We start from the raw sequence: 25158 nt of genomic DNA, 5'->3' as shown, positions 1-25158 counted from the left end.
CCACTGATTTGAAGTAAAATATAGAGTTATTATAAGAAATGTGTTTGCCACTTTTTCAGTAGAGAAGCCTGAGTTACCTAAAGCAACCAAATAACTCTGCCATGATCTTTCTCTACCAATTTATTTCTTTGCCAGCAATATATATGCATGTATGTGTATATATGCATACATATGTACATATGTGTGTACACACACATATATATGAGAAAGGAAAGAAGATTCAGGGTGAATACATAATCAAGACTGGGGCTACTATGTTTATATGGCTTGGTATTCTTTCCAAAAATATTTAATTAGCAATTATGCCAGGGGACCGACAACCTTTTTGGCTGTGAGAGCCACAAACGCCACATTTTTTTTTTTTTAAATTGAAATTTCATGAGAGTCATACAGCGCTCATAGTGCCACTCCTGTAACAGCGCCTGAAAAAAAATTGACTTTATGGCTCCTGCAGAAAGAGCCATATCTGGCCCTCTAAAAGAGCCAGTTGCCGACCCTTGAATTATGCTAAAAAAATCATAGAAATATTTGGCATCAATAAACATACTATTCAGCAATAATCATTTAAATGATACATATGTCCTTTAGAAAAAGTAAATTTAGGTAACACAGCCAAAACTTATAAATAAACATAAATGTTTATAGTTTATAAATCTTCCTCATAAGTTTTATTTACCCACATAACTACTTATAAAATATCTTTAAGGTAATGAAAACTGAGTTTAAGAAAAACATTTGAATACTAAATCATCTAAATTCAGTTATCTGGTTATTCCAATATTTACTTGTCAAAGTAATTTAAGGAATGTAAAACAGTTATTTTCTTTTGTCCATTCATATTTTATTTCCATGTCTTCAATGCACACTTAAATAAACTTAAAACTAAATAGTACTGAATATATAAATTATGACCTTAAATAAAGGTAAAAGATAATTTTATTATGCTATATCAAAGTGCAAAATGATTACTAATAACAACATTTTAGCTAGCTAGGTATTATGTTAGATTTTTACTGTAAGTTGTGTTTTAATTGGCAGTTTCCCCCAAAACATTTTAATCTATAAAATGAGTCATTACAATAAGGTTGATCATGCATTATTTGGGGTGTGTGAAGGGAGAGTTTTACTTTCTCTAGCTTATCAAAACAGCTATACCAGGACAAGATGCAGCTACAGCTGACTCTATTTTTACATTTGAAGATTTACATGAAAATATGCATTATTTCTCACTGTACTTTTATCTCTGACACTATCTCTATAAAAAATGAGCTTTTTTATTAAAGATTGGTTAAATGTTTGATATAATATTCCAAATGTATTTTTTCTTTTCCATGCAATATATTTTAAAATCTTAAACTTTATTCATCAATTATTATTTTATTTGAAAACTCACTAATTTTTAGGCAAAGTAATATCCCATAAACTGATAAGAACATCCATGAGAATCTATTTGTTTTAGGAAAACCTAGATAAAGTTATTTGAAAAACAAAAATTCTTGATGATAAACTCGGCAAATAAACAACAAAAACAAAAATTTGTATGAAAAATATTACAAAACTATAAGAAAATATCCTCCATAACAACATATATTGTAAATACTTACCATGGTAAGAGTCAGATAGGTATCAGATAAGATTAGCATCTTTGTATAATTTAAAAAAAAATAATGATGTAGGATGAAAATTAAAAATATAATGTTTTATAAAATATGTATCATCTCCCAATCCACATAAAATCACTCTCTTCTACTAGTGGGAATTATTTTAATTCAACAACCCACTTCAGTGGCACATCTATTTTAAACATAGACGCTTCACAGAAACTCGTTTCACATGTTCCATTTGTGCAAGCTAGGTAGCCATGGCAACCAAGACAAGGTTAGATTCAATAATTCTGGAAGGAAAAAGCAACATAAAATACCTATTTCTCCTAAAGATAGCTGTACTTCAAGAGCAAGCATTTTAATATAAATGATAATAAAGTGGGGAGGGGGGAAGTGGGGGAGAAGAACACCTTTAAAATACTTACTTTCAGCATTGGACAAAGTGCAGGGATTACAGTCAACCAAAGCTAAATGAAAATGCTGCAAAAAAGTAAAGTAAGGAAAATTATTGCTTAGTTTCTGAAATTAAAAAAAAAATTCAATGCTATCATACATAAAATACTGAATATGTGGTTGGAAATACAATTTTTAACATAATAGTGTCACAGATCATATGCATAGAAACATTCTTAAAAAAAGATATTTATATAAATGCTATTTATTATAGCACAAATAAATATTACCAAAAGCAAAACAAACCCAAAAAAGTGGTTTTTCCACATTATTTTCATGAAACTTTTCAGATGGGGAAATTTCTGAAAGAACCAAATTATTATTACCATGCCATTCAAAAAAATCACTAAAAATGATTTTAGAAATTCTTAAATAATTTGAGTATGGATAGTGTGACAGAAAATACCTAAAATTCTTCAGAAAAAAATGGAACTGAGTATAAATTAAATACCAAAATGAATATAAACTTTGACGATGAGTACTTAAAACCTTAAGACAATTCGAACTCTCTTGAGAAAAATTAAAATTGTACTTAAAATGTTTAGATTTCTTTAATGAATATTTACTAAATTTCAGGGATTTTAAATTGTCACAATATTCAAATTCATCTCTTGTCTATACTAAGACTATCTTATAAGTAATATGACTGATTATATCATACTTAACAAGCCTTCCTAAAATTAAAATGCTTAAAAATTTATAACCATTTTTAAGACTCATTTTATTAGTCAGACAACTAAATGGCATTGATTTTCTTGGTTTATAATTATGTTTTACCTGGTAGGAATAGCTGTTGAAGTTTCATAAATAATAGTTGCTATAGTAGAAGCAATTTTTTTTAATTTGTAAATGCCATCAAAACATGGCTCCACAATAATTTTACACCTTTTCTTATTACCCCATTCCTTCCCCATCCCTTCAGCTGAATGATGGAAATGATGGAAAGTGTCAACATCTCTGAGAAACTTCCTTTTAAAAACAAGACTATCAGAATGGAATGTGAATTTGGAAGAAACAAGTAGCAATAATAGTAAACTCATATCAAAATAAAAATTTGTGGCCCTATTTTGGAAGCACTACACAAAGTTCATTAAAGCATTTTCTTAATTTTTTTAAAGTTACATAACACTGATCATAGCTTTTGTCTTCTATATTTTTAAGTTTTTTAACATAAGGAAGTTTTAAGTATAAAATATGAGTAAACCATTAATTATCATAACATGTAAGATGTTTAGTTCTAAGTCAAAAATTATGAATCTCATTACTGTGGTGTCAATTAACCAGAATTATTTACTTAGCCAAGTATGTTTTATTTAGCAATCTTATTGAAAAGAAATTGTGTGACCTAAATTTCTAAAGCATTACCACAATATGAAATTCTCTCATTAGTATTAATTCAATTAAAAGTTAACATGACCAAGAATACCCTAACACCTTCAGTGAATTCATTGAGGCCAAGAAATTGTGTAGTATAAATTCCAAAAGCATTGTCAATGTAAGAAATCTCTAATATTTATTAAATTTTAAAATGCTATTTTAATTCAATGAAAAGTTTGATATTCAACAATTTATCAGAAAATACACAATTTCTTGCCTAATAGTTTTAAATTTTAATAGTAAGAAGTGGCAAATAAAACATTGGTTTCTCTTTCAAATTACATACTCATTATGTCCTTGAACATTCATCTGACATTTTAAGCAATAACATGTGGTTTTTAAATCAACACACTAAAAATTAATTTATAATGATACTTTAAGATTAATTCTATTTTCTAATACTAGGAAGAATGAGATTTGGAGATCTATACATTTTAATTTAAAAGATAATTTTATACAGAAAATTAACATCTGTATTTCACATAAGTAACACCATTTATTTTCTCATAACAAGGCTACCACCTTTTAAAAATGAAAACAAAACACAAAACAAAGCCAAACACTTACTTGATGGTAGTATTTTAAAGCTGTTATTACAATAAAAACCCATGAGGAAGAACATATAACTCTAAGTCAAATTACTCACGTCTACATTTAAATCTGAGTATTTAAGATTACACAATGAAATATAGCAGTAAAAGACTTCTAATCACTAAGAAACTTAAAAGAAGCTTTTATAAATTCAAAATTGATAGCATCAGAAATGTAAAATATTCCAAATTTTCTACATAAATCACTAGATAAAACTGGGAACAAAACATATTAAAAAGCACTAATAATAATTAGTATAATTATTTCTAAAAATTAATAACCTATAGAAACAAACTCCCCCTAAGAAAACATTCATGCAACCTTTCAGCAGTCTAACAGGAAAAAATAAATAAGCAAAACAACTCGTGGCTTCCTTTTAGATATAGAAATTAGACAAAAATTGCCTTCTGTACTAACAAACAATATTCATTAGCAGAAATTTAAACTGTTTCCTGTAATCACGCACCATAGCCTGAAGATACCATGGTAAATTTTCCAACTCCCATCTCTGCAACAAACAGAAGCAGCTAGCAAACATCTGCACCTCATACGAATATTGCAGTACTGAGAGCTGGTATTGCTGTGTGAAATTGTTATCATGCAAGAGAGGCGGCTGCAGTTGAGAGACTATGTACAAAACCTGAAGGCAGAGCCCAGTCCACAGAAATACAAATCCTGATTCACCTAGGGAGACACTGTTTTGAATTTTAACCAAAGTTGATACTGTCCTCTAATCCTAATATTTAACTTGGAACAATCTGAGTAGGCATAAATCATAAGTATAGTTTATTTCTTTAAAATTAAGAATAATTTGAAGTATGAAACAAAAGTCTAGCTCTGTATACCTATTCACACAATTTATTATACTAAAAAACAATACTTCACCTATGAATTTAGATATTTCTTTACTTAAAAAGGAAATTTAAATCTTTAACCCATTTTAACAAATATTTTATAAAAATTTTGAACTTTAGATCCCAATAATGTTTGTACAGACAATATACCTAATATTAAAAGTTCTTAAACTAGAATCTATGAACTATTTTTAAAAGTATTGTTAATAGTTAACCATTTTGTTAAATTTGTTTTTATTCTGAGCTGAAGAAAGCTTGCTATAAATGTTAATTCAAGCATGTTCATCAGTGTAAATATTGCTAACCTTTAAAAAATTATTTTCAATTACAACTTTTCTATAATTTTCTATAAATTTTCTATAATTTTCAATAACAACTTTTCTAAAAAAAACTATAATTTACACTAGCTAAAAAAAGAAAAAAATCAAACTTAAAAAGATGTGGAAAAATTGCTATAAAATAAACTCAACTCCAAATCATTGATCTCTTTCAAATATGCCTTATTAAAGATAATGTAATCAAGGTCTGATGTGTGTGCTCTTTCACAAAGCCTGTATTCAAATAACTAGCACAACCTTGTGGAATTCCAAGTTTTGGCTCACAGCCAGGATTATACTCACTAGTGCAGGGGAGAACAAGTTTTCTTTAGATCTAGAGCCAGAATTTTTTTTTGCTTTCAAGGAAAGAAAAATAGGAAAGTAGGAAATTTTAAAAAAGGAAAAATTAGGAATGAGTGAAATGCTAAAACATTTATAAAGTGTTTTACAGTTTAGAAACTACTGCACATATAATCAATTCATTGAAATAGATACTTTATTAAATATTACAAAACAAGGAAACCAAAATTCATCGATACCGAATTATAGTTATTTACTAGTCAGGGCCAAAATTTGAAAGTCTTCCAGACTAAATCCAGAAATTGCATCTATTACAACAAGTAGATGAATGGAAGAGAGGAAACAAGACAATAAGAGAAAAAGGAATAGTATACTTTGCTAAAAAACATAAGTTCCCAATTGAGTACAGAAAAAGCTGAGGAAAAAAATCAGGTGGAAAAGACTCAAATTTCCTTGGCCACATATAGACTAGACAAGAGCTCTGCAGGTAGGGCATGAAAGAGAATCTAAACATACCCTACCAAAGTAGCTCTATCCCTTTCTTTTTTAATTTTCATGATAGTAAAATGAAAACATATAAGAACAGGTCCAAGTCAAAATGAACCAAAAATATTTCATATTTGAGAGATCTGTAACTTAGAATTAAAAAATTAAATTATAAATTCTAGACTGTTGAACAGGAGGCCTTGAATGGAAAGGAAAATCTATAGTGTGCTATTCAAAGCCACTCCAAACTTCCTAATTAACAAGGTCTTACAAATTGGGGGGGACGTGGTGGGAGGAGAGATGGTATAAGAATTATATTTTAAAAGAATAAACTTATTGAATGATAAATATTTCAACTATTTTACCCTCTGAGAAACATCATGGCATAATGAATATTAAGGTGGCATCTGAGTGAGAACATGCTAGCTCTGACACACTTTATGAAAATGGACAAGGCACTTGGCCACTTAATATTCAGTGTTCTAGGTGACTGACTGCCAGATATGCATGGTAGAGAAGGTATAATGGTTTAATTTCCTTGTTAGGAACACCCTACATGGATAAAATTACAAGTATAATCCTTTCTCTTTATTTTATCTTTTTAATTTAAAAACTAAAACTGACCACCTAGTCCAGAAAAAGCATTAGATTACAAGATGGAAAAACTACATAGTCTTGACCTTCAAAAGCATGCAATAATGACATAAAACAGGTATATAACTATCTGATAACATATTGCTTTGTATATATTTGTGGAGTGTGTAAAACACACACAGGAACTTCTCTGCCCCATTAGAAGGTGTGCTTCTTATAGGCAGGTATTGTAGCACTATTACTTTTTGTATCCCTATCCTCAGGGCCTGGCACAGCAAGTGGTAGATAATCAAGATAGCGGTGCTTAATTAGTATTTGTTGATTGATGGGCATTCTCAAAGTACTTTTTTTTATTTCTTTCTCCTGGTCCCTCCACTTCCACTAGGACTTTAAAGAAGTAAAATACGTTACCCTCAATTTCACAATTAATTACCAGCAATTCCAACTAACAATAGCATATAAATTAACAATGAACTTGGGATTTAGTTTTAGTTACCAAAAACATAAATGTCAAAAATACTTTGGGGTTGTGGGAGGCAGAGCAAAAATGTCGATGTAAAAGCTCAAAACCACCATGAGAATCCTATCCAACCCATCTTGTAAAATGACAACACAAAAATAATATTGGAGTAAAAAGAACCAACAAAAAGATAGAGCGAAGGAACTTTTATGCAGAGAAATTGAAAGATAGGCAGAGAGGGTCTGGGTCCATGGGGCGAGAGGAGATCACAGACAGAAGGAAGCTACAAGAAGAAGGAGCAAGCCAACATCCAGACCCTGAGATCCTGCCTAAGCCAACCACAGTGCAATCTAATCACAGCTTATAAGGTTCCAAAGAAACCTGAAGGTCCAGAATTCCAGGAGGAGGCAATCTGTATTAAGAGCATGATCTGTGTAAGCACAGAGCAATGCCAGGAGTTCTAGCCAAAGCTTATAGTAAGGACCAGAATCCTAGTTTGGAGCAGTTGGTAGAGCCCAGGGCAAGGCCCCCTAATCCCTGGCAGGGACAGTACCCATGGTCCGGTCCTCACTTTGTAGAAGCCTGGCTGGCCCTGGCAAAAAGGTCAAGGCAGAGCCCCAGAGCAGGGCAGTCTGCAGAGTGTAGTGTGCCTGATCTGATGAAGCCCAGAGTGACACCAAAAGCCTATGCCCAAGCCAGAGGCTAGAATTTGAGTCATCCATAATCTCAGGGGTAACTGAATCAGCAGTGGGAAATAGCTTTCAGGATTCCTAGCCCACAGGCCATCACACCATCTTGGAAGAACTAAAATTTGCAGAAACCTAGAAATGGGGGTAAGAGTAGCATCAAGGAAGAACTGAAGTATAAAAGAGTGTCCAAATCCTCTCTGAGTATAGAGGCTACTTTTGAAATAAAAGTGAAAGTGAAGAAAAAGGCTGGGAAATGAGCAACTTTAAAAAAAAAAAATAACACCTAACCACAGAAAATTGTTATGGAGACAAAAAGCAAGGCACAGACAGAGAAGAGAACAAAGTGAAAGCAAAGCAAACATACACATAACTTCAAATAAAAATATTAATTGGGCTCAGATTCTGGAAGAGCTGAAAAAGGATTTCAAAAATCAATTAAGAGAAGCAGAGGAAAAATGGGGAAGGGGGGGGGAAAGCAATGGAAGAATAGGCCAAATGAAAAAAGCAGTTCAAAAGCTCACAGAAGAAAATTATTCCTCAAAAATAAAAATTGGTAACTACAAGTTAATGACTTCATGTGACATCAAAAAACAAAATCAGAAGAATGAAAACAAAAATGGAAAATGTGAAATATCTCACTGAAAAAAACAACTGATCTGGAAAATAGATCCAGGAGACAATTTAAGAATTCTTATACTGCCTAAAGCCATGATTCAAAAAAAAAAAAAAAAAAAAAAAAGTCTGGACCTACTAAACTAATATAAGAAATCAACACAAGAAAATAGCCCTGATATTCTTAAAACAAGAAAGTAAAATACAAATTAAAGGAATCCACAGATTACCTCCAAAAAGAAATTCCCAAAAGACAACTCCCAGGAACATTATAGCTAAATTCATTAGCCCCCCAAGAAAGGGAGAAAATACTGCAAGCCACCAGAAAGAAACAATTCAAATACCATGGAGCTGAAGTCAGGTTTACACAAGATGCAAAGGCCTCCATATTAAAGGATCAGAAGGTATGAAATATGATATTCCAGAAGGTGAAAGATCTACTGGGTCTGTAGCCCAAAGAAATAATAAAAAGGGGGAAAAGATCTACTTGCACAAAAATATTCATGGCTTCTCTTTTTGTAGTGGCAAAGAATTGAAAATTATGGGGACGTTAATCAATTGGGGAATGGCTACACAAATTGTGGTATATGTTGGTGACAAAATATTATTGTGGTGTAGAAAATGATAACCAAGATGATTTCAGAAAAAGCTGCAAAGATCTAAATTAACTGATGCACAGTGAAATAAATAAAACTGGGAGAACATCATACACAACAACAGCAATTTTTTACAATGATTATCTGTGAAAACTTGTCCACTTTCAGTAATTCAATGATCTGAGACAATCCTGATAAAACTTATGAAAAGCAATAGTATATCGATCTCCAGAGAACTGTTGGGGTCATCTTTCACATCAGTGTATTTATGGCTTGATTTGGGGGTTTTGGTTATGTATGAGTATGTCCTTACAACAATAACAATAACCAATATGGAAGCATGTTTTTCATGACAATAAAATAAAATGAATACTTGGAATATTTAACATCTACTTGTATTTGTAAATTATCAAGTTTCAACCTTTCACATGTGTCTCATTTAAATCCTAACCCTAACTCTTACATAACTCTGTCAAATAGATAGGTTACCATTACCTTAATTTACAGATGAGGATACTGGTATAGAAGGAGAGTTAGTGTCTAAATGATAAATGGCAAGTTAAATGTAGACTTTAAGCCTTCTTATCTAGTGCTCTTTCCACTAAAACAATAATAAAAAGAATGTTAACTAAAATATTCTTACTAATTTCCTACTTAAAGAAGCTCTAGTTAAATGGTGCTCAAATAATTAAATTACTGATTCTTTAAAGCCAGAACCACTGCTCCCATAGCATTTATAAATAATCTGGGACTAGTAGTTTCTATGTAAATTCATTTAATGGCTCACTATGCTGACTGACTTTTGTGATTAGGAAGACAGGTACTAAAATTTAAAGATGTTTTAAAGAAATAACTCTTAATCTGGCATTCTCCAAAGTGGTTTCATGGCCATCTAGGAATTTAAGAATATACTCATTTTTTTAAATATTGAGAATTAGAAAGGGAAAATAATGCTTTGCATATATTCCTCTAAATAAACTCTTCTCTTAATTACATAATTGTGTGTTGACTACTTAAACAAAAAGGAAATGGCTGGGGGCAGCTAGGTGGCTCAGGGGATTGAAAACCAGACCTAGAAAAGGGGGGTCCTAGGTTCAAATCAGGCATCAAGACACTTCCTAGCTGTGTGACCCTGGGCAACTCACTTAACCCATTGCCTAGCCCTTACTGCTCTTCTGCCTTAAAACCAATACACAGTATTGATTCTAAGAAGGAAGGTAAATATGTATTTAAAAAAAAAAAAAAAAGGAGGGGGTAGGGAGAGGGAGAAAAGAAAGTGGTTGTTAGACCTCTTCTCCTGTGGAATGGGCTTCACACACACACACACACACCCTCCTTTCCTCTCATTACCCTACTAGGCCTCTGACTGGATTTCTCCATCCTTCTCACTCTAGAACATCCCTCCCCATTCTCTGATGAATTCCAAGCATCATTGTACAAAACAATAGTCAAAAGTGAATTTAAGAGGGCTCAGAAGAACACAGTCTTAAGTTGCAAAAGAGTGGTTAATAAACTGGACAGAAGAAATTAATAAGAAAATTTAAATAACAGAAACTAGTAGAGTCAGTAGTAAGCCATCTGAAGAGACAATACTCAAATTATAATGAATTAGCAATCAGAATAACAAAAGAAAAGCTAACATGTTGAAGTGAGAAATTAGGAAAAGCCATGGAATTTGACTAGAAAAAATGAACACAAAAAAGCAATTAAAAAATGTATGTTTCAAATTACTACAAATTTCAAATTTTTATGTGGTTACATGAAGGTTGTAGAGAGATATAAAGGAAAGTTAACATGATTTAGAAAAAAGATAAAATAAGTGAACTCTAGGTAATCTACCTGTGCAATAATTTATTTTCATTATTTTATTATTAAAATGGGTCCTTAAAAAAAATCAAATGATAGATCATAATGAAACTAGACAGAAATATATAATACATATATAGAAATATACATATTGAAATAGGTGAATAATATAGATGGTAAGATGGTAAGTATTAGTATATCAAGGTTTGATGGTTACTTGATACACCAGAGGGAATAGGGCCTCTTACAAGCCCAGAAAGCTATCTGACTCTTTGTCCAAGGTTTAGAAATATCAAACACAGGGTTTATTGTTATTCACAGAAGTAGGACAGGAGAATTAGGAATTAGGAATCCCTAAACTATAAGTTCTAGTTACTCCTCCCCCCATTTCCTATGGACTCTGCAAAGAGCTATCCTTCATATCTTTAGCTTTACTCTATGTCTAGAAACCCAACTATATAACTACCAAACTAACTAATCCTCCCAAATATCATTTGGTTACATAAGTATAGTTCATCAGGGCAGTAGCATTGAACCTTATTGAGAGGGTTCTACCCACTTCGAGTTGGCCCAAGATGGCTTCAGGCCTTTTTCCACAGTCAATTTACTCCCTTGCTGGCAGAAATCTTTGTAGCAGTCAGGATTCTCTCTCAGGTCACAGGAACACAGTTAGATAACAGAGTTGGTAGGATCTCTACACCAGGACACCAGGACAGGCAGCTTTAGCTCCACAGGGAAAAAGCCAGGCAAACTCCATCTTGGCTCACACAGATGCCAGTCATAGGAAGTTACTGCTCCAAGCTCTTCCAAGGACAAGAACCAAAAGCCCCTCCTGGTCCCACTATGTCCTTTCTTATATCTTCCCCACACTCTATAATCGGGTCTATAAAGTTCTATGGCATGCGACAAGTCTTTGCAAACTCTCCTGTCTACTCCCTCTTTGCAACCATTTCTTTCTTCTCCCCCTTATAATATGCACAAACAAGTATTCTAAATGTATCCGAGAGGCAAGTAATCAAATCTCTTTCTTAGCTTGCAGTATAGCACATATAAAATTTGTATGATTCTTCAACTCCACTGTGCTATGAAATGTGTCTATCCTCATAGATGTGCATAAGCCCAGATTTCCCCTTTTAGCAAGGGGAAGGTACCAAAACAACCTGAAAGTTGACATAAGTCAAGAAAAAGAGCATTCCTGCCCTCAGGTCTCCTTAGGAAATTCTTGTTCTGACCAACCTAATAATTGCCTGTACCATAGTCTGTTCTTTTTAGAGGACTTGACTTCCATGAAAAGTGAAATCTTAAAAACTGAATGCAATATACCTACAACTGAAGCCTTGTACAAGGAGTGCATGCATGAATGAATCTACACTCTCAGTGTATGCCAGAGGAAATCCAGTCCTTTCTTAAAGGCATTAACGTAGAATTCTGCTTCCTCCAGTCATTATCTTTTTCCTCATGCCTCTAGACCATGTCACCTCCACAGCCTACCAAATAGCAATATTAACTGTCAATATGATGAAAAATTTTATCCCTGAGTGACTTAAAAGCCCTTCTCTTACTTCTCATAATACACAGCAAAACAAGGCTGGGCTAGTAGTGGCCAGATCTCCTATGGTCTTGTCCAGAGCTGGAACTAGGATCCATGAGAAGCACAATGTTGAGATACAGGATATGAATGGAAAGGTCATGCGTCTCAACCCTATGCCTTATAATCAGAGAACTTTAACCTATGAATTGCTGACAGGACTAAGAGGAGGGCTAGATTTTGAAGCCTACATACTGGGAATTCCCTTGGATGAAGCCTGTGCCATAGCAAGCAAGGACTTTTAATACCTGAGAACTGAGCTAGTAGTAAAGGAGCCAGACAGTGCATAATGGGGGTTGGGTTTCAAAGGTTTTAATTCTACCAGGACTTGCACAATATTCCAGTGTACCTTCAGAAGTTCTTCATTTTTTATGAGTAAATAAAGCTCTCAAACTTTGATCATCCTTTCCTTAGCATCTTTTTGTTTTATACTCTTACCATACCAAATGTCCACTGGTTCCAAGGCAGAAGAGCAATGAGGGCTAGGCAATGAGGATTAAGTGATTTGACCTGGGTCACATAACTAGGAAGTGTCCAGGACACACTTGAATCTCCCATCTCTAAAGTCTGGCTCTCAATCTACTGAGCCACCCTCTTTAACATCTTATAAAAGACTTTACATACTAAACTAGTATAGGCACCCATTTCTATGTTTAACAAAGAGAAAAAAGATTTGTGATCAAGCCAGGGCCTCTTTTGGCTTCTTGGAATCAGCCTTCTGTAGGAAATCCTAAGAGTATGAGACAATAGTCACTGAATAAGACAAGTTGCAGTTACCATCTTTTAATCTTCACTTTTTTCAATTCTGGTATAGATTTAGAATATGGAATTAAGTTGTCAGGGATATAGATAGATAGATAGATAGATAGATAGATAGATAGACAGACAGATAAAATGTTTTAATGACTTTCAAACTGATAAGCAGTTTCAGTTATGTTTTGTCTTCAAGTAAACTGAACTACAATTACCATGCACTAAGAGCAAGACACTGTCCAAAGAGAAAAACACAGCAATCCCTCACTAAAAATAATTTCTCTTATTAGAGGAATGAGATAAACAAAACACTGAAATATATTTGAAAAGGGGGAAAAGAATAACAATTGGTGAAAGTAGATAAACAGCAAAAATTCCCAATGGAGATAACACTGGGGTGGGTAGAGACTTGGAGGCAGAAAATTTAAAGACAAAAAGGTTGTAGTACTTGTAAGCAATGCAGATGGAATATAGAGATTGTAGAAGACAGAGTAAGTCAGTATGACTAGAATTCAGTAATAAGACTAGCAAACTAAGTTGTATTCAGATTATGGAAAGCTTTTCAACTCTAGAATCAAAATTTTAATTTTATCCTAGAAGCAAGAGAGAATCACTAAGGATTTTTGAGTCACAGAAGCAGTAATTTGTCTTCCGTACACAACATCCCTCTGAAACTTATTCTCCATCCTTCATCGCAATGTCCAAAAACATGGCAAACCACTTTTTAGCCCTTAAAACAATTAAGCATTGTGGAGTTTTCTACAAAACTCAGTAGTTAACTGTCAAAACAGACTGAAGGAACTAAGGAACTAAATATTTCTATATTAATATAGATTTGGGAAAGGACAAATTCAGGAGTTGTGCATCTCCCAAGCAGAGAACAGATGCTTTTATTACTGCTAATGATGCTATTCACCTGCAAGAAAAGAGAACAGCACCCCTTTCAACCTGCTGCATTTGTCTTCTACCTAATCTCCAGTCTCTAGGAAGAGGTTGAGACTAGTATAAGGAGCTTTAATTTAACTTTCATCTCTCCTTCTAACTGCTATGTATATCTATCTCCTGCAGGAAGAGAAAAAGGATAGATTGAGGTCTTCCATCTCCTCTTCTTTGGTCATTTCTTTCCTTACCACCTTCGGGAGAAAAGGAAAGGTATGGTATTGGGGCCGCTTTCCATATGACCCTATACCTTGCAATTTGTGTTGTCTTGTTTTTCCAGTACAATCTCCAGCCTCCACTGGGAAGGAGAGGTGTCTTTCCCTTAAAGAACAAACTCTCACCAATTCATACCCAACACATGCCAGGTATTCTAAACCCCTGGTAAATCATCATCCAAATCCCACTCCCCAAGCCCTCCAACCCACTCATCCCAAAGTCCCAACAAAAGATGATCTGCCTTTCCCTCTATGGAATGCCTACTCCATATAACACAAGTATTAAATCTTAAAATCTTTCCCTTTTCCTTTATATTCTATCATTGAAATCTGGCTGTGCCCAGAAAACACATTTTTTTCTGGCATCTTTTCCAACACTGACTCCACTTTCCTCATCCTTTTAACTCACTGGCTGAATAAGAATAACCCTTGCCTCCCTGCCCCCACTCTTCTCTCCTGTCAACTTCAGGTACTTCTCCCTACCAGTATCATTCAGTAACTCTTCTAAAGTCCATATAATCCATATTTACTAATGAATCAAAATCCTGGCAGCTACTGTAATGTACACCTTCAAGAAAACTCCCTTTTCCTTCCTCTCTGAGTTAAATGATTCGAATTCTTTTTCTTCTCCCCAACTCCTGCCCTTCCTAAAATGGGTGTCAATGTACATATTATCTTGATGCTCCCCCTCCAATACACTGAGCTTTCAGTTCCTCAAACCTACTAATTTCTTATAATTTACTATTCCATCTCACCTCAGCACAAAGATGACAGATCTGTCATCACTCACAAATACACCATTTCCATAAAATTCTGAAATTCCCTTATTCCACAACCTATTGAGGTTCCACTTCTGCCACTGTCTTCTAATATCAAACTTGTTCCTTGTCTGGAATATGACTTGTAATCCCCTGACAACAGTTCTCTCCCAAGTCATCAACCCTACAACTAAGCTAGACAACTTTCCTCCTTTTTTACATACTGAAACCCTGGTTAATATTTACATATTTGAACCCTTCAGTTCAAATTTATACCAACCTCTACTCTTTCTACTCCCTTACTACTACTGAAAGGTGAGGCAAATTTCCCAGTTCCAAATATGTTCCTCTACAACTTTGTCACATTAACTCAACTAAGCCCTCACTACTGCTACACTTCCAAAGATATCTCAATTCATGATGATGACAGTGGCTCTTTCTAAACTTTTTTATCCCTCCTCAAACTTCCCTGTTTTTCAACCCTCTCAGCAAAACAAACTTGGCTTCATGCTTTAATTGGGGAAAAAAAACAAAAACACTCTCCTCATTCACTTTATCTCAAAAAGAGGTGAGCCTATTTCCTTGCTCCGGCCCTATTATATGGAAAAAGTGATTCCATTCCATTCCTCCAGCAGATTATTCCCTCTTTTATCCTCACTCCCACACTTGTCTTCAGTTTCTCCTTCTCTACTGGCTACTTCATTAATGCCTACAAAAATGTCAATGACTCCTTCATTCTCAAAAAACCACATCTGATTCTTCCATTGCAATTATTGCCCCATGCCTTCTATCTATAACGTCTAAATTTTTGGGGATGGTCATCTTCAATAGATGCTTCCACTTTCTATCCTCTCACTCTAAGCTTCTGAACTGACCATTGCATTGAAATTGATCTTCAGAAAGTTACCAACAATTTTTTCAAAGGAAGCTTAACTGCTTTACTAGTACTATAAATAGGGAGAAAATATTTTCATTCAAAAAAGATGGCAATAAATAAATGAATAAATAAATGAATGAATAAATAAATGAATGAGAATGGTAGCAGCAGTGATAAAATTATAGTAATATCCTTTTTTTTTTTCTGTAACACTGTAGTACATAAAGGAAATCTCTAGTCAGTTTTCCTATCTAAAGGATTTCAATGCCAAGATGATTCTATCTGTAGCATAGGCAATGAGATTCAAAAACTCATTGACTATTTCACATATCAAATCTAATGATCTTTCCTCAATCCTCATTCCTTTCTGACCTCTCCACAAACCTTTGGCATTGCTGCTCACTGTCTTCTCATCAACTTTTAGGATGCTCCTTTCTCTACTGGATCTCCTTCAACCTATCTGACTAGCCTTCATCTTCATTTAGGTCACAAAAGCTAACTGTGAGTATCCCACAGTGCTCTGATCTGGGCCCTCTTATTTCCCTCTACTATACTCCTTTCACCTGGTGGTCTCATCTGCCCTCATAGATTTAATTATCATCTTTATACTGAGGAGTCTCAAAACTAACTAGTTTTATCCTCTCTGCTGACCTCTAGTGTCACATCTCTAACTGTCTAATGGACACTCAACCTCAGTATTTCCAAAAACAAATTCATTCACTTTTCCCTAAAATCTCTTCCATTCCAAACTTCCCTGCTACTGTCAAGTACATCCTTAACAGCCCCTCTGATTCTTGATTGTAATGTCATCCTTGACTCCAGTCTTCATGGATCCTGATCCTCCTTATCTAAATTTTTTGCCTAGACCTGTTAATTTTTACCTTTCCTACATATCTTGAATATGTTCCCTTAAATATCTCCCCTAATATTATTTCCACCGCCCTGGTTCAAGTACTCATCTCACATTTGGACTCTTCCATTAGTCTGATTGGTGTCCATACCAAGGCTTTTGCCCATTCAACTTCATACTTAATTCAGCCACCAAAGTGATTTTCTTGAAGAGCAGGTCTCATCATATCACCTACCCAATCAATAAACTCCACTAGTTGCCTACCAACTCCAGAATAAAAAAATAAAAGTATCTTTTGGGAGTTCAAGATCTTCATATCCTTAGCTCCTTCTATTCCCACCTTTCCAGAATTTTTACATCTACTACTTCCCTCTGATCTATTTATAAACTGGCCTCTTAGACATATCATGAAACAGGCTCTGGACATTTTCTTTCACTGTCCCAAAAGCCTAAATAAATGTTCTCTTCTCTACTTCTTGGCTTCTTTCAAATCACAGTAAAAACTCTACCTTCCATGAGTCTTTTCCTATTCCTTTTTAATTTTAGTGCCTTCCCTGTTGATTTCTTCCTGTTTCTCTTAATATAGCTTCTTTGTACATTTTTGTCTATTGTCTCCAATTATAGACAACAGGACTTCTACCATTATTTGGATTGCTAGCACTTAGCACAATACTTGGCATACAGAGTAGGTGCTTAATAAATGCTTACTGACTAAACAATGGTAATCATAATAATCAACAGTCTCAGCCTAATAAAAGAAAGTTCCAGGGGCAGCTGGGTAGCTCAGTGGATTGAGAGCCAGGCCTAGAGATTGGGGGTCCTAGGTTCAAATCTGGCATCAGACACTTCCTAGCTGTGTGACCCTGGGCAAGTCACTTTACCCCCATTGCCTACCCTATAGCACTCTTCTACCTTGGAACCAATACACTGTATTGATTCTAAGACAGATGGCATGAGTTTAAAAAAAAAAAAATAGAAAGGAAAGAAGTTCTTCCAGATTTTAAAGGTGTAATTGTGTGAATTGTTTGGTTGGGTTTTGGTTTTTTGTTCTCGCTCTTTTGCTGATCTCATTAGACTCCACAAACTCAACTATCCTTTTTTTGCATATGACTCCCTTGGATATATTTCAAGTCTACCTTTCATGTCTTTTGCACTCCAGTTCCACATAGCTCTACATATCTCATAATCACTGTGCCCAAAACAGAATTTATACTAAAACTCATCCATCTCTTCTTAATTTCACTTATTTGTTAAGTGTGCCACCATTCTTCCAATCATTCAATAAGGAAATTTTATTAAAGACTTATCACAGTTATCCAGAATAGTAACCTCAAAGCCAATTCTTGACTACTCTCATACCACTCAGTTGGTAGCATCATGAATCCCACCTCCTTGATATCTCTCACATTTATCCCCTTTCTCTTTATTCATTTTGTACTCATTCTGGTCAAGGACCATATTACCACTTCTCTCATGTTCTATATAGCAAAAACTTAACTATCCTTCTTGTAGCCAGACACTCCCTTCTCTAACCCATTTTCCACACAGCTATTCCAAGTTTATAATTTTTGAAGTCCAAACCTTTCTGTTCCAGTTCAGTGGTTCACACCAGTATGTTTAGCATCTTCAACATTTACAGTCTATCTAAATATGTCTTTTGCCTTCATTTCCTAAAAGATTATTTCTCTCTCCTCATCTTATATACTTGATCTATGCTCCAGTCAACCTGGCCTGGTTTTTGTTCCTAATACACACTTTCAATCTTCAGCCTCCATGACCTGAGCAAGGTTATCTTCAATGCCTGGTACTTTTACTCACTCCACTCCATCTCTTTGAACCCCTAGGTCCCTCTGGCTGTTCATCTCGAAAGCCATATCCTTCAAGAAGCCTTTGTTGAATTCCCTAAACCAGTGATGGGCAAACTTTTTAAAGAGGGGGTTCAAAGGAAATGCTCATCTGTCAGTCTGTTTCTAAGGCAACTCTTTCGAAGTTTCATTGTATTGTATCCTACTCATTGTATTTGTCAGATTAGGAATAATGTCCTTCTGCTGCTGGATAAAACATTTCAGGGGGCCCCATCTGGCCTGCAGGCAGTGGTTTGTCCATCACTGCCCACAATAGTATCCATGTAAAACCCTAATTTTTAGCATTTATCTTTGAACATATCTCCCTTAGTATATTGTTGTTGTGTTCCAGGACTAAAATGAAATCACTTGTGGTTATCTTTTGACTTGAGCATAAATTGGATTTAAGTAAGGAAGCATTGCACAAAGTCATCAGACTTACTCTGACTTCCAGAGTCATCTAAGTCCAGTGGCTTAAGTTGAGATGACTAGTCACACTGCTCAGGATGCAGGGGATATCATTGTTTCTTCAATGTCTAGCCAAGCACTAAGTATTCCAAAGAATTGTTTCCACTGCCTTCCTAGTCACTAGAAAAAAATTCTTTTTATCTTTCCCTTCCACTGTAGGAAGTTCTTCATGTGGCTAGGATAGACATTCCCCTAACTCATCAATGGGTTTAAGGCTTGTCAGGTACCACCTGCCAATCAATGATCTTGGCAGTATATTATAAACTCAAAGTACAGACTACCTCACTTTTATTTCTGTCATCTATAGCATTAATCACAGTAACTGACATAAAATTCACTATAAATGTTTGATGACAGATTGAAGGAAGATACTGTATGGAAGAAATACAAATAGTAAATTACTACAATAAATCAAAGTGAAGTAGCCCTGAACAAAAGGTATGCTAGTATCAGTGGATAGAAGGTAAAAGATATAAAATCCTATGGAGGTTTAAAAAAAAAAAGACTTGCAAAATTAGGGAATTCAAGAAAGGAAAGAGATAAAGAGTAACTGGAGGGTGCTATGGTAGTAGTACTGTGGATAGAGTGCTGGCTCTGGAGTCAGAAAGACTGATCTTTCTGAGTTCAAAACTGGCCTCAGATACTGACTGTGTGAAACTGGGCAGATCCCTTAACCATTTGCCTCAATTCCTCATTTGTAAAATGAGCTGGAGAAGAAAATAGCTAACTATTGCAGTATTTTTACCAAGAAAACTCTAAATAGGGTCACAAAGAGGCAAATATGATTATAAGAACTGAATATTTTAGGGGCAGAGGTAAGTGACTCAGTGGGCTGAGAACCAGGTGTAAAACCAGACTCAGACACTTCCTAGATATATGACACTACAGGCAAGCCACTAAACTTCCATTGGCTAGAACACATTGCCCTTATCACTCTTCTGCCTTAGAGCCAATACACAGTATTGATTCTAAAACAGAAGGTACAGGTTTAAAAAAAGAGGGTGCCGGAGAGAATGACTCCAGAGTTATGAACCAGGGTAAACTGAAAAATGTTATAACCATGAACATAAAAGATTGAGAAAATGAGGAAAGAGTGAAATTGAGCTATTTTATACATGTTTACTTTTGAGTTACTAATGTGACACATACCTAAATGACTGTCAATGAAACATTATATTAAGAAAGCAGCTAGATGATCACAACAAGAGAGAGAGAGAGAGAGAGAGAGAGAGAGAGAGAGAGAGAGAGAGAGACCCTTATCAAAGAAACTAAGAAACTCTTCCTCAGAAATGGGCAAAGAACAGAGGATGATGGAGAATAACAGATTTCAACTGTATTACAAGGACTCCTAATAGAGTGCCCTTTCTACAATACAAGGACAAAAGGACAGGTAGATATGAAAAGAGGAAAAAGCATCAAAGTTCACTATCATGAGTAGCACTGTTGAGTTAATGGTGAGATTTAAGGCATGGAAATAGCTGAAGGTAAGACTGTATGTATGTATGTATGTGTATCTTAGAAACTGAGGAGATAGAAGTACTACTGAGAAGTATTTTAAAAGCATTTGAAAGATAGAATGAAAGAGTTTAAGAGCCAAATTTTAGATAGCTGAGAGTCAAGAGGAAACCTTTGGTATGGTCTAGTGAGTCAGGGAAGACTGAGGTAAGTTTGAAAGTGACATGGAAGAAACTAGGATTGCAAATGGTAAAAGGAGGTTTTGCAGTGGTGAGGTCTTTTTAAACATGCTAAGTCATAGAGGTCTCTGAGACAATCAGTTTAAAATCAATAAGGCACAATTATTTAAATCTTTGTCTTGCTAACATCTGTGTTATGCTTTTCTCCTATTATTTTTACAATATTCCAACCTCAATAATCCTCTCTATTCAGGCTACCGGTTCTTCCCTGTTGCTCGCAGAATGTCCAGGTGACCCCATTCTTAAAAAATATCTTAACTCTCTGACTTGAAACAATCCTCTTATAGTTTTTGTTTCAGCCATATTTCTATATTCAACTTTATTTTTACTCTTCTCATTCACTTCTCAGACTTGGCTTCCCACCTCATGACTCATCTGAAACTGATATCTACCAAACTATCAAATCTGGTGGTCTTTTCTCTCAATTTCCTTCTTCACCTGTCTGCTGCATTTGATTCTGTGAACTACACTCTCCCTCCAATATATTCTTTTCTGGTTCTCATTCAACCTGTTTAACCACTCCTCCTTTGCTAGTTCATCTTCGGTGCCATAACCCATAGCTGTGCATATTTCCCAAGGTTTTGTCCTGGACCTCCTCAGTACATCCCCCCTTCCCTTTCTGATGTTATCTACTTTCTTGGTTTCAGTTATCTCTATGCAGAGAAAACTGGAATGAGATATCATTGTCAGATAAAGGAATGTCAGAATTTTTGAATGTTAAAAGATATAGAGTACTTATGGAGTGTGGTGAAATCCAGTGTGACAACATCTGTATGTGTGGGTGAAGTGAAGTTTAAAAGTAGGTAACTAGATCTAATGAGGAACTGGGAGATTAAGGAATTGTACGTACGTATCTATCTATACCAGATTTCAAAAGAGAAGTTGTAGGGAGGGCTTAAAAATGACAATGAAAAAAAAAAAAAAAAAGTTTAGGCCCTACTACTGCTCTTGGCCAAGTACGATCAGATATTTATGAGAAGAGAACAATTATCTGTCCAATAGAGTATAACCATTGAGAGAATACAAAAATTTCTGCCAATATAAAGTAGGTAGAAACTGAGTCTAAGGGATCAGAGATAATGGGGATTTTGGTAATAACAAAATACAAATGAAGAGGGTGAGAGTCTTGAGTGAGAAGAATGGCAGGGGAGGAGAGGATCAGAAGAGGAGCTAGCAATAAAACAGATAGGGGTATAAAAATAGGCAATAAAAACAGGAAAAAATTCTGCTTCAGTAGATGGTGACTCAGCTACATGGATTAGAAGAATAGTTACTTCATAACTACAAGATGAAATAAGGTAAAGCGCTTACTTTTCATAAACTCATGAAAAAAGTAGGCAATGTTGGTTTAGGAGGAAGAAATTAAGAATGCAGAGAAATCAGATCCTCTGCTCAGTGTTTTACAATTACTTCTGAGGCCTTGCTGAAGTCTACTTGGTACCATTTCTTTTCCTTAATATTAAGATGACAATGGATGTTAACTACCCCTAAAAGAAAGTGAACTTCTTTCCTAGTCAGGAAAACTGACACTTTGGGGCTGGAAGTAAGCACTAATTTCTGAATATTTTATGGTTAGGGAACACAAATGTTTTGATGAAAGGACATAGCAAATCTTGTCTTCATATTTTACACTAGATTTCAGACCTCTAAATCAGGTACTTGTGAAAGGAACCAGGACAAGAGGTCAATACATCAAATTTGTTATGTAAAAGAGAGAACTTATTAAGGCAAGGATAGTTCTAATGCACATTCTTATCAAACATCATTGTCAAAGGTGTAAAGAATAAGAAATACATAATTCTTCCAAAAAATGTAATAGGAAGTGGTAATTAAAATGTCAAGTGTGTCATAAATTTGAATCAAGATATTTAATAAGCACATATTATATGCAAAGTACTGTAATAAAACTCTAAAGATACAAAAAGAAGCAAAAGACAAACCTTAAACTTAAGAAGCTTACAATGTAACAAAGTAAGACAATATGAAAATACATAAATACAAAGCAAACTAAATGTAGGAGTAATAAATTAATGAAAAAGAGAAAGCACTAGAATTAAGAGGGGTTGAGGAAGACTTACTGTAATAGATGAAATGTTGGCAAGGACTGAAAGGAAGCCAGAAAGATCAGTAAGGTAGAGAAGAGGAATGAAAGCATTACAAGCATGGAGAACTATCAAAAAAAATGCTGGAAGTTGAGAGATGGAGGGTCTTGTTTGTAGATTAGCCAGGAAGCATGTGTCTCTAAATGGAAGAATACAGGGTGGGGAAAATAAGGTATAAGAAGACTACAAAGGTAGGAAGGGGTTAGGTTGTGAAGGGCTTTGAATGCCAAACAAAGCATTCTGTATTTGATTCTGGAGGCAACAGGGAGCCGTTTGAGTTTATTAAATCAGACAGATATTTTAGGAAAATTTTAGTAGCTGGATGAAGAGACTTCAGGCTGATCAGTCCACCAGGGGGCTAGGGACATATTATTGCATTCTATAATAGTGTACTAAGTGAGGGGTGGGGAGGAGAGAGAATTTAGTAGGGAAGAATATGAGATCTGGGACAGAGTCAACATGTACAGACAGCAACTCAATTAAATTCTACAAAATCTCCCCTCGAATAACTTTAGAACTACCCATCAAATTGAATTCTAGTGGCACAGCCAAGAAGCATTTGGGGGTGAAATATTTTTTTAAGCCCAACAACTTGGGAGATTACAAGGGTGGAGCTGGGACAAGGGATGGGGGCCAGGCAAGAGCCAGAAGAAGGTAGTCACACCATTTGGTTGGATGCAACTGCAATAGCAGCAACAGCATATGAGAACTTTCAGTCCAGAGATGGCAAGAGTGAAGCGCTACTACTTGTAGCTACAGTGGAGCAGGGGACCTTCCTGCTCCAGGAAAAAAAAAAAAAAAGCCAGAGCAAAGGGGCTATTAGGTGGCACAATGGGTAGAGTGACAGACCTAAAATCAGAAGATCCTGGGTTCAAATATGACCTCAGGCATTTCCTACCTATGTGGCTCTGGCCCAAGTCACTTTCTTTGCCCTTTTATGTTAAAGAGTTTCAGTGGGAACTAAAGTGAAGACCAGTGACTACTCCTCTCCCCAAATCACATCACTTTAGAATCACCAAAAACTTAAAAAAAAACTAAGAACTAATTATGAAGAGAATAAGTTGAGGAAATCTGAAATGTTAAGATAATCCCCTCCCCACAGTGAATGGACTAAGTTCAAAATCAATAATTAGTCAGGGGGTGGGGGAGAGGGGATGGGGGGAGGAGATGGGGAAACAAAAAATAAATAAAATGTGGGAAAAAAAGGGTGAGACAAAAATAAATAAAATGAACCATAAAAAATCTACTATGGTGACAGAGCCGTTTAGGACACAAATTTAGAAGACAACTATGTGAAAATGGCTATAATCAAATCCTCAAAATAAAACTACAAATTAGTCAGAAGCCCAATGAAAAGAGAGAGAGAGAGAGAGAGAGAGAGAGAGAGAGAGATTAATTAGAAATCACATTTCAATAATTTATTGGGGCTGGTTAACTTAGTGGATTGAGAGCCAGACCTAGAGACAGGAGGTCCTGGGTTCAATTCTGGCCTTAAATATTTTCTTAGCTGTGTGATCCTGGGCAAGTCACTTAAACCCCACTGCCTAACCCTTATTGCTCTTCTGCCTTGGAACCAAAACATAGTAAGATGGAAGGTAAGGGTTTTTTAAAAAAAGATGTAGCAGTAGCAGTAGCAGTAGCAGTAGCAGTAGCAGTAGTAGTAGTAGTAGTAGTAGTAGTAGTAGTAGTAGTAGTAGTAGTAGTAGTAGTAGTAGCAGCAGTAGCAGTAGCAGTAGCAGTAGCAGTAGCAGTAGCAGTAGTAGTAGCAGTAGTAGTAGTAGTAGTAGTAGTAGTAGTAGTAGTAAGTAGTAGTAAGTAGTAGTAAGTAGTAGTAGTAGTTAGTAGTTGTTTTAAGGAAATTTATTAAGGAAAACAGCCATGAGATTTTAGATACAGAGAATAAAATAGAAATTTAAGAATCCACTGATCCCTATCTGAAAAACCCCAAATGAAAACTCCCAGGAATATTACAGTCAAATTCCAGAGCTCCCAGGTCAAACAGAAAATATTTCAAAATTAGCTAGAAAGAAACACTCAGATACAATGGCTTCACAGTCAGGGTTCACACACATTAGCAGCTACCAGGTTAAATAAGTAGAAAATCATTGGACTAAACAGTAATTAAATCAATGGGAGTTGATGAGATCACCAAAGAAAGAAGGGGAACAGAAGAGGGGTCACACAAAAAAACCTAAAACAAGAAGGTATGATTCAGGGGAAAGGCCATTAAAGGAGAAAGGAGTTGCCAGGTAGGAAAAGAAGGAACAAACAATGGTGTCTCAAAAACCTAAAAACAGAGTACATCAAAGAGAAGTGATCAAGGAGACCAAA

The 25158-nt window shown here is 35.1% G+C and overlaps 1 protein-coding gene across 5 annotated transcripts in view; it reads right to left on the bottom strand.

Annotated features, from left to right (window-relative positions):
• Window positions 1–25158, bottom strand: part of KDM6A (lysine demethylase 6A) — a 260558-nt gene that overhangs the window by 91620 nt on the left and 143780 nt on the right. For all 5 annotated transcript variants that reach the window (XM_044670194.1, XM_044670190.1, XM_044670191.1 and 2 more), the window contains exon 7: window positions 2030–2084. In XM_044670194.1, coding sequence (XP_044526129.1) covers window positions 2030–2084 — 55 coding nt within the window. The remainder of the gene's footprint in view (window positions 1–2029; window positions 2085–25158) is intronic.

Source organism: Gracilinanus agilis, chromosome 3 (assembly GCF_016433145.1).
Source record: "Gracilinanus agilis isolate LMUSP501 chromosome 3, AgileGrace, whole genome shotgun sequence".
NCBI lineage: Eukaryota > Metazoa > Chordata > Mammalia > Didelphimorphia > Didelphidae > Gracilinanus > Gracilinanus agilis.
This window is presented reverse-complemented; position numbering and strand designations above follow the sequence as displayed.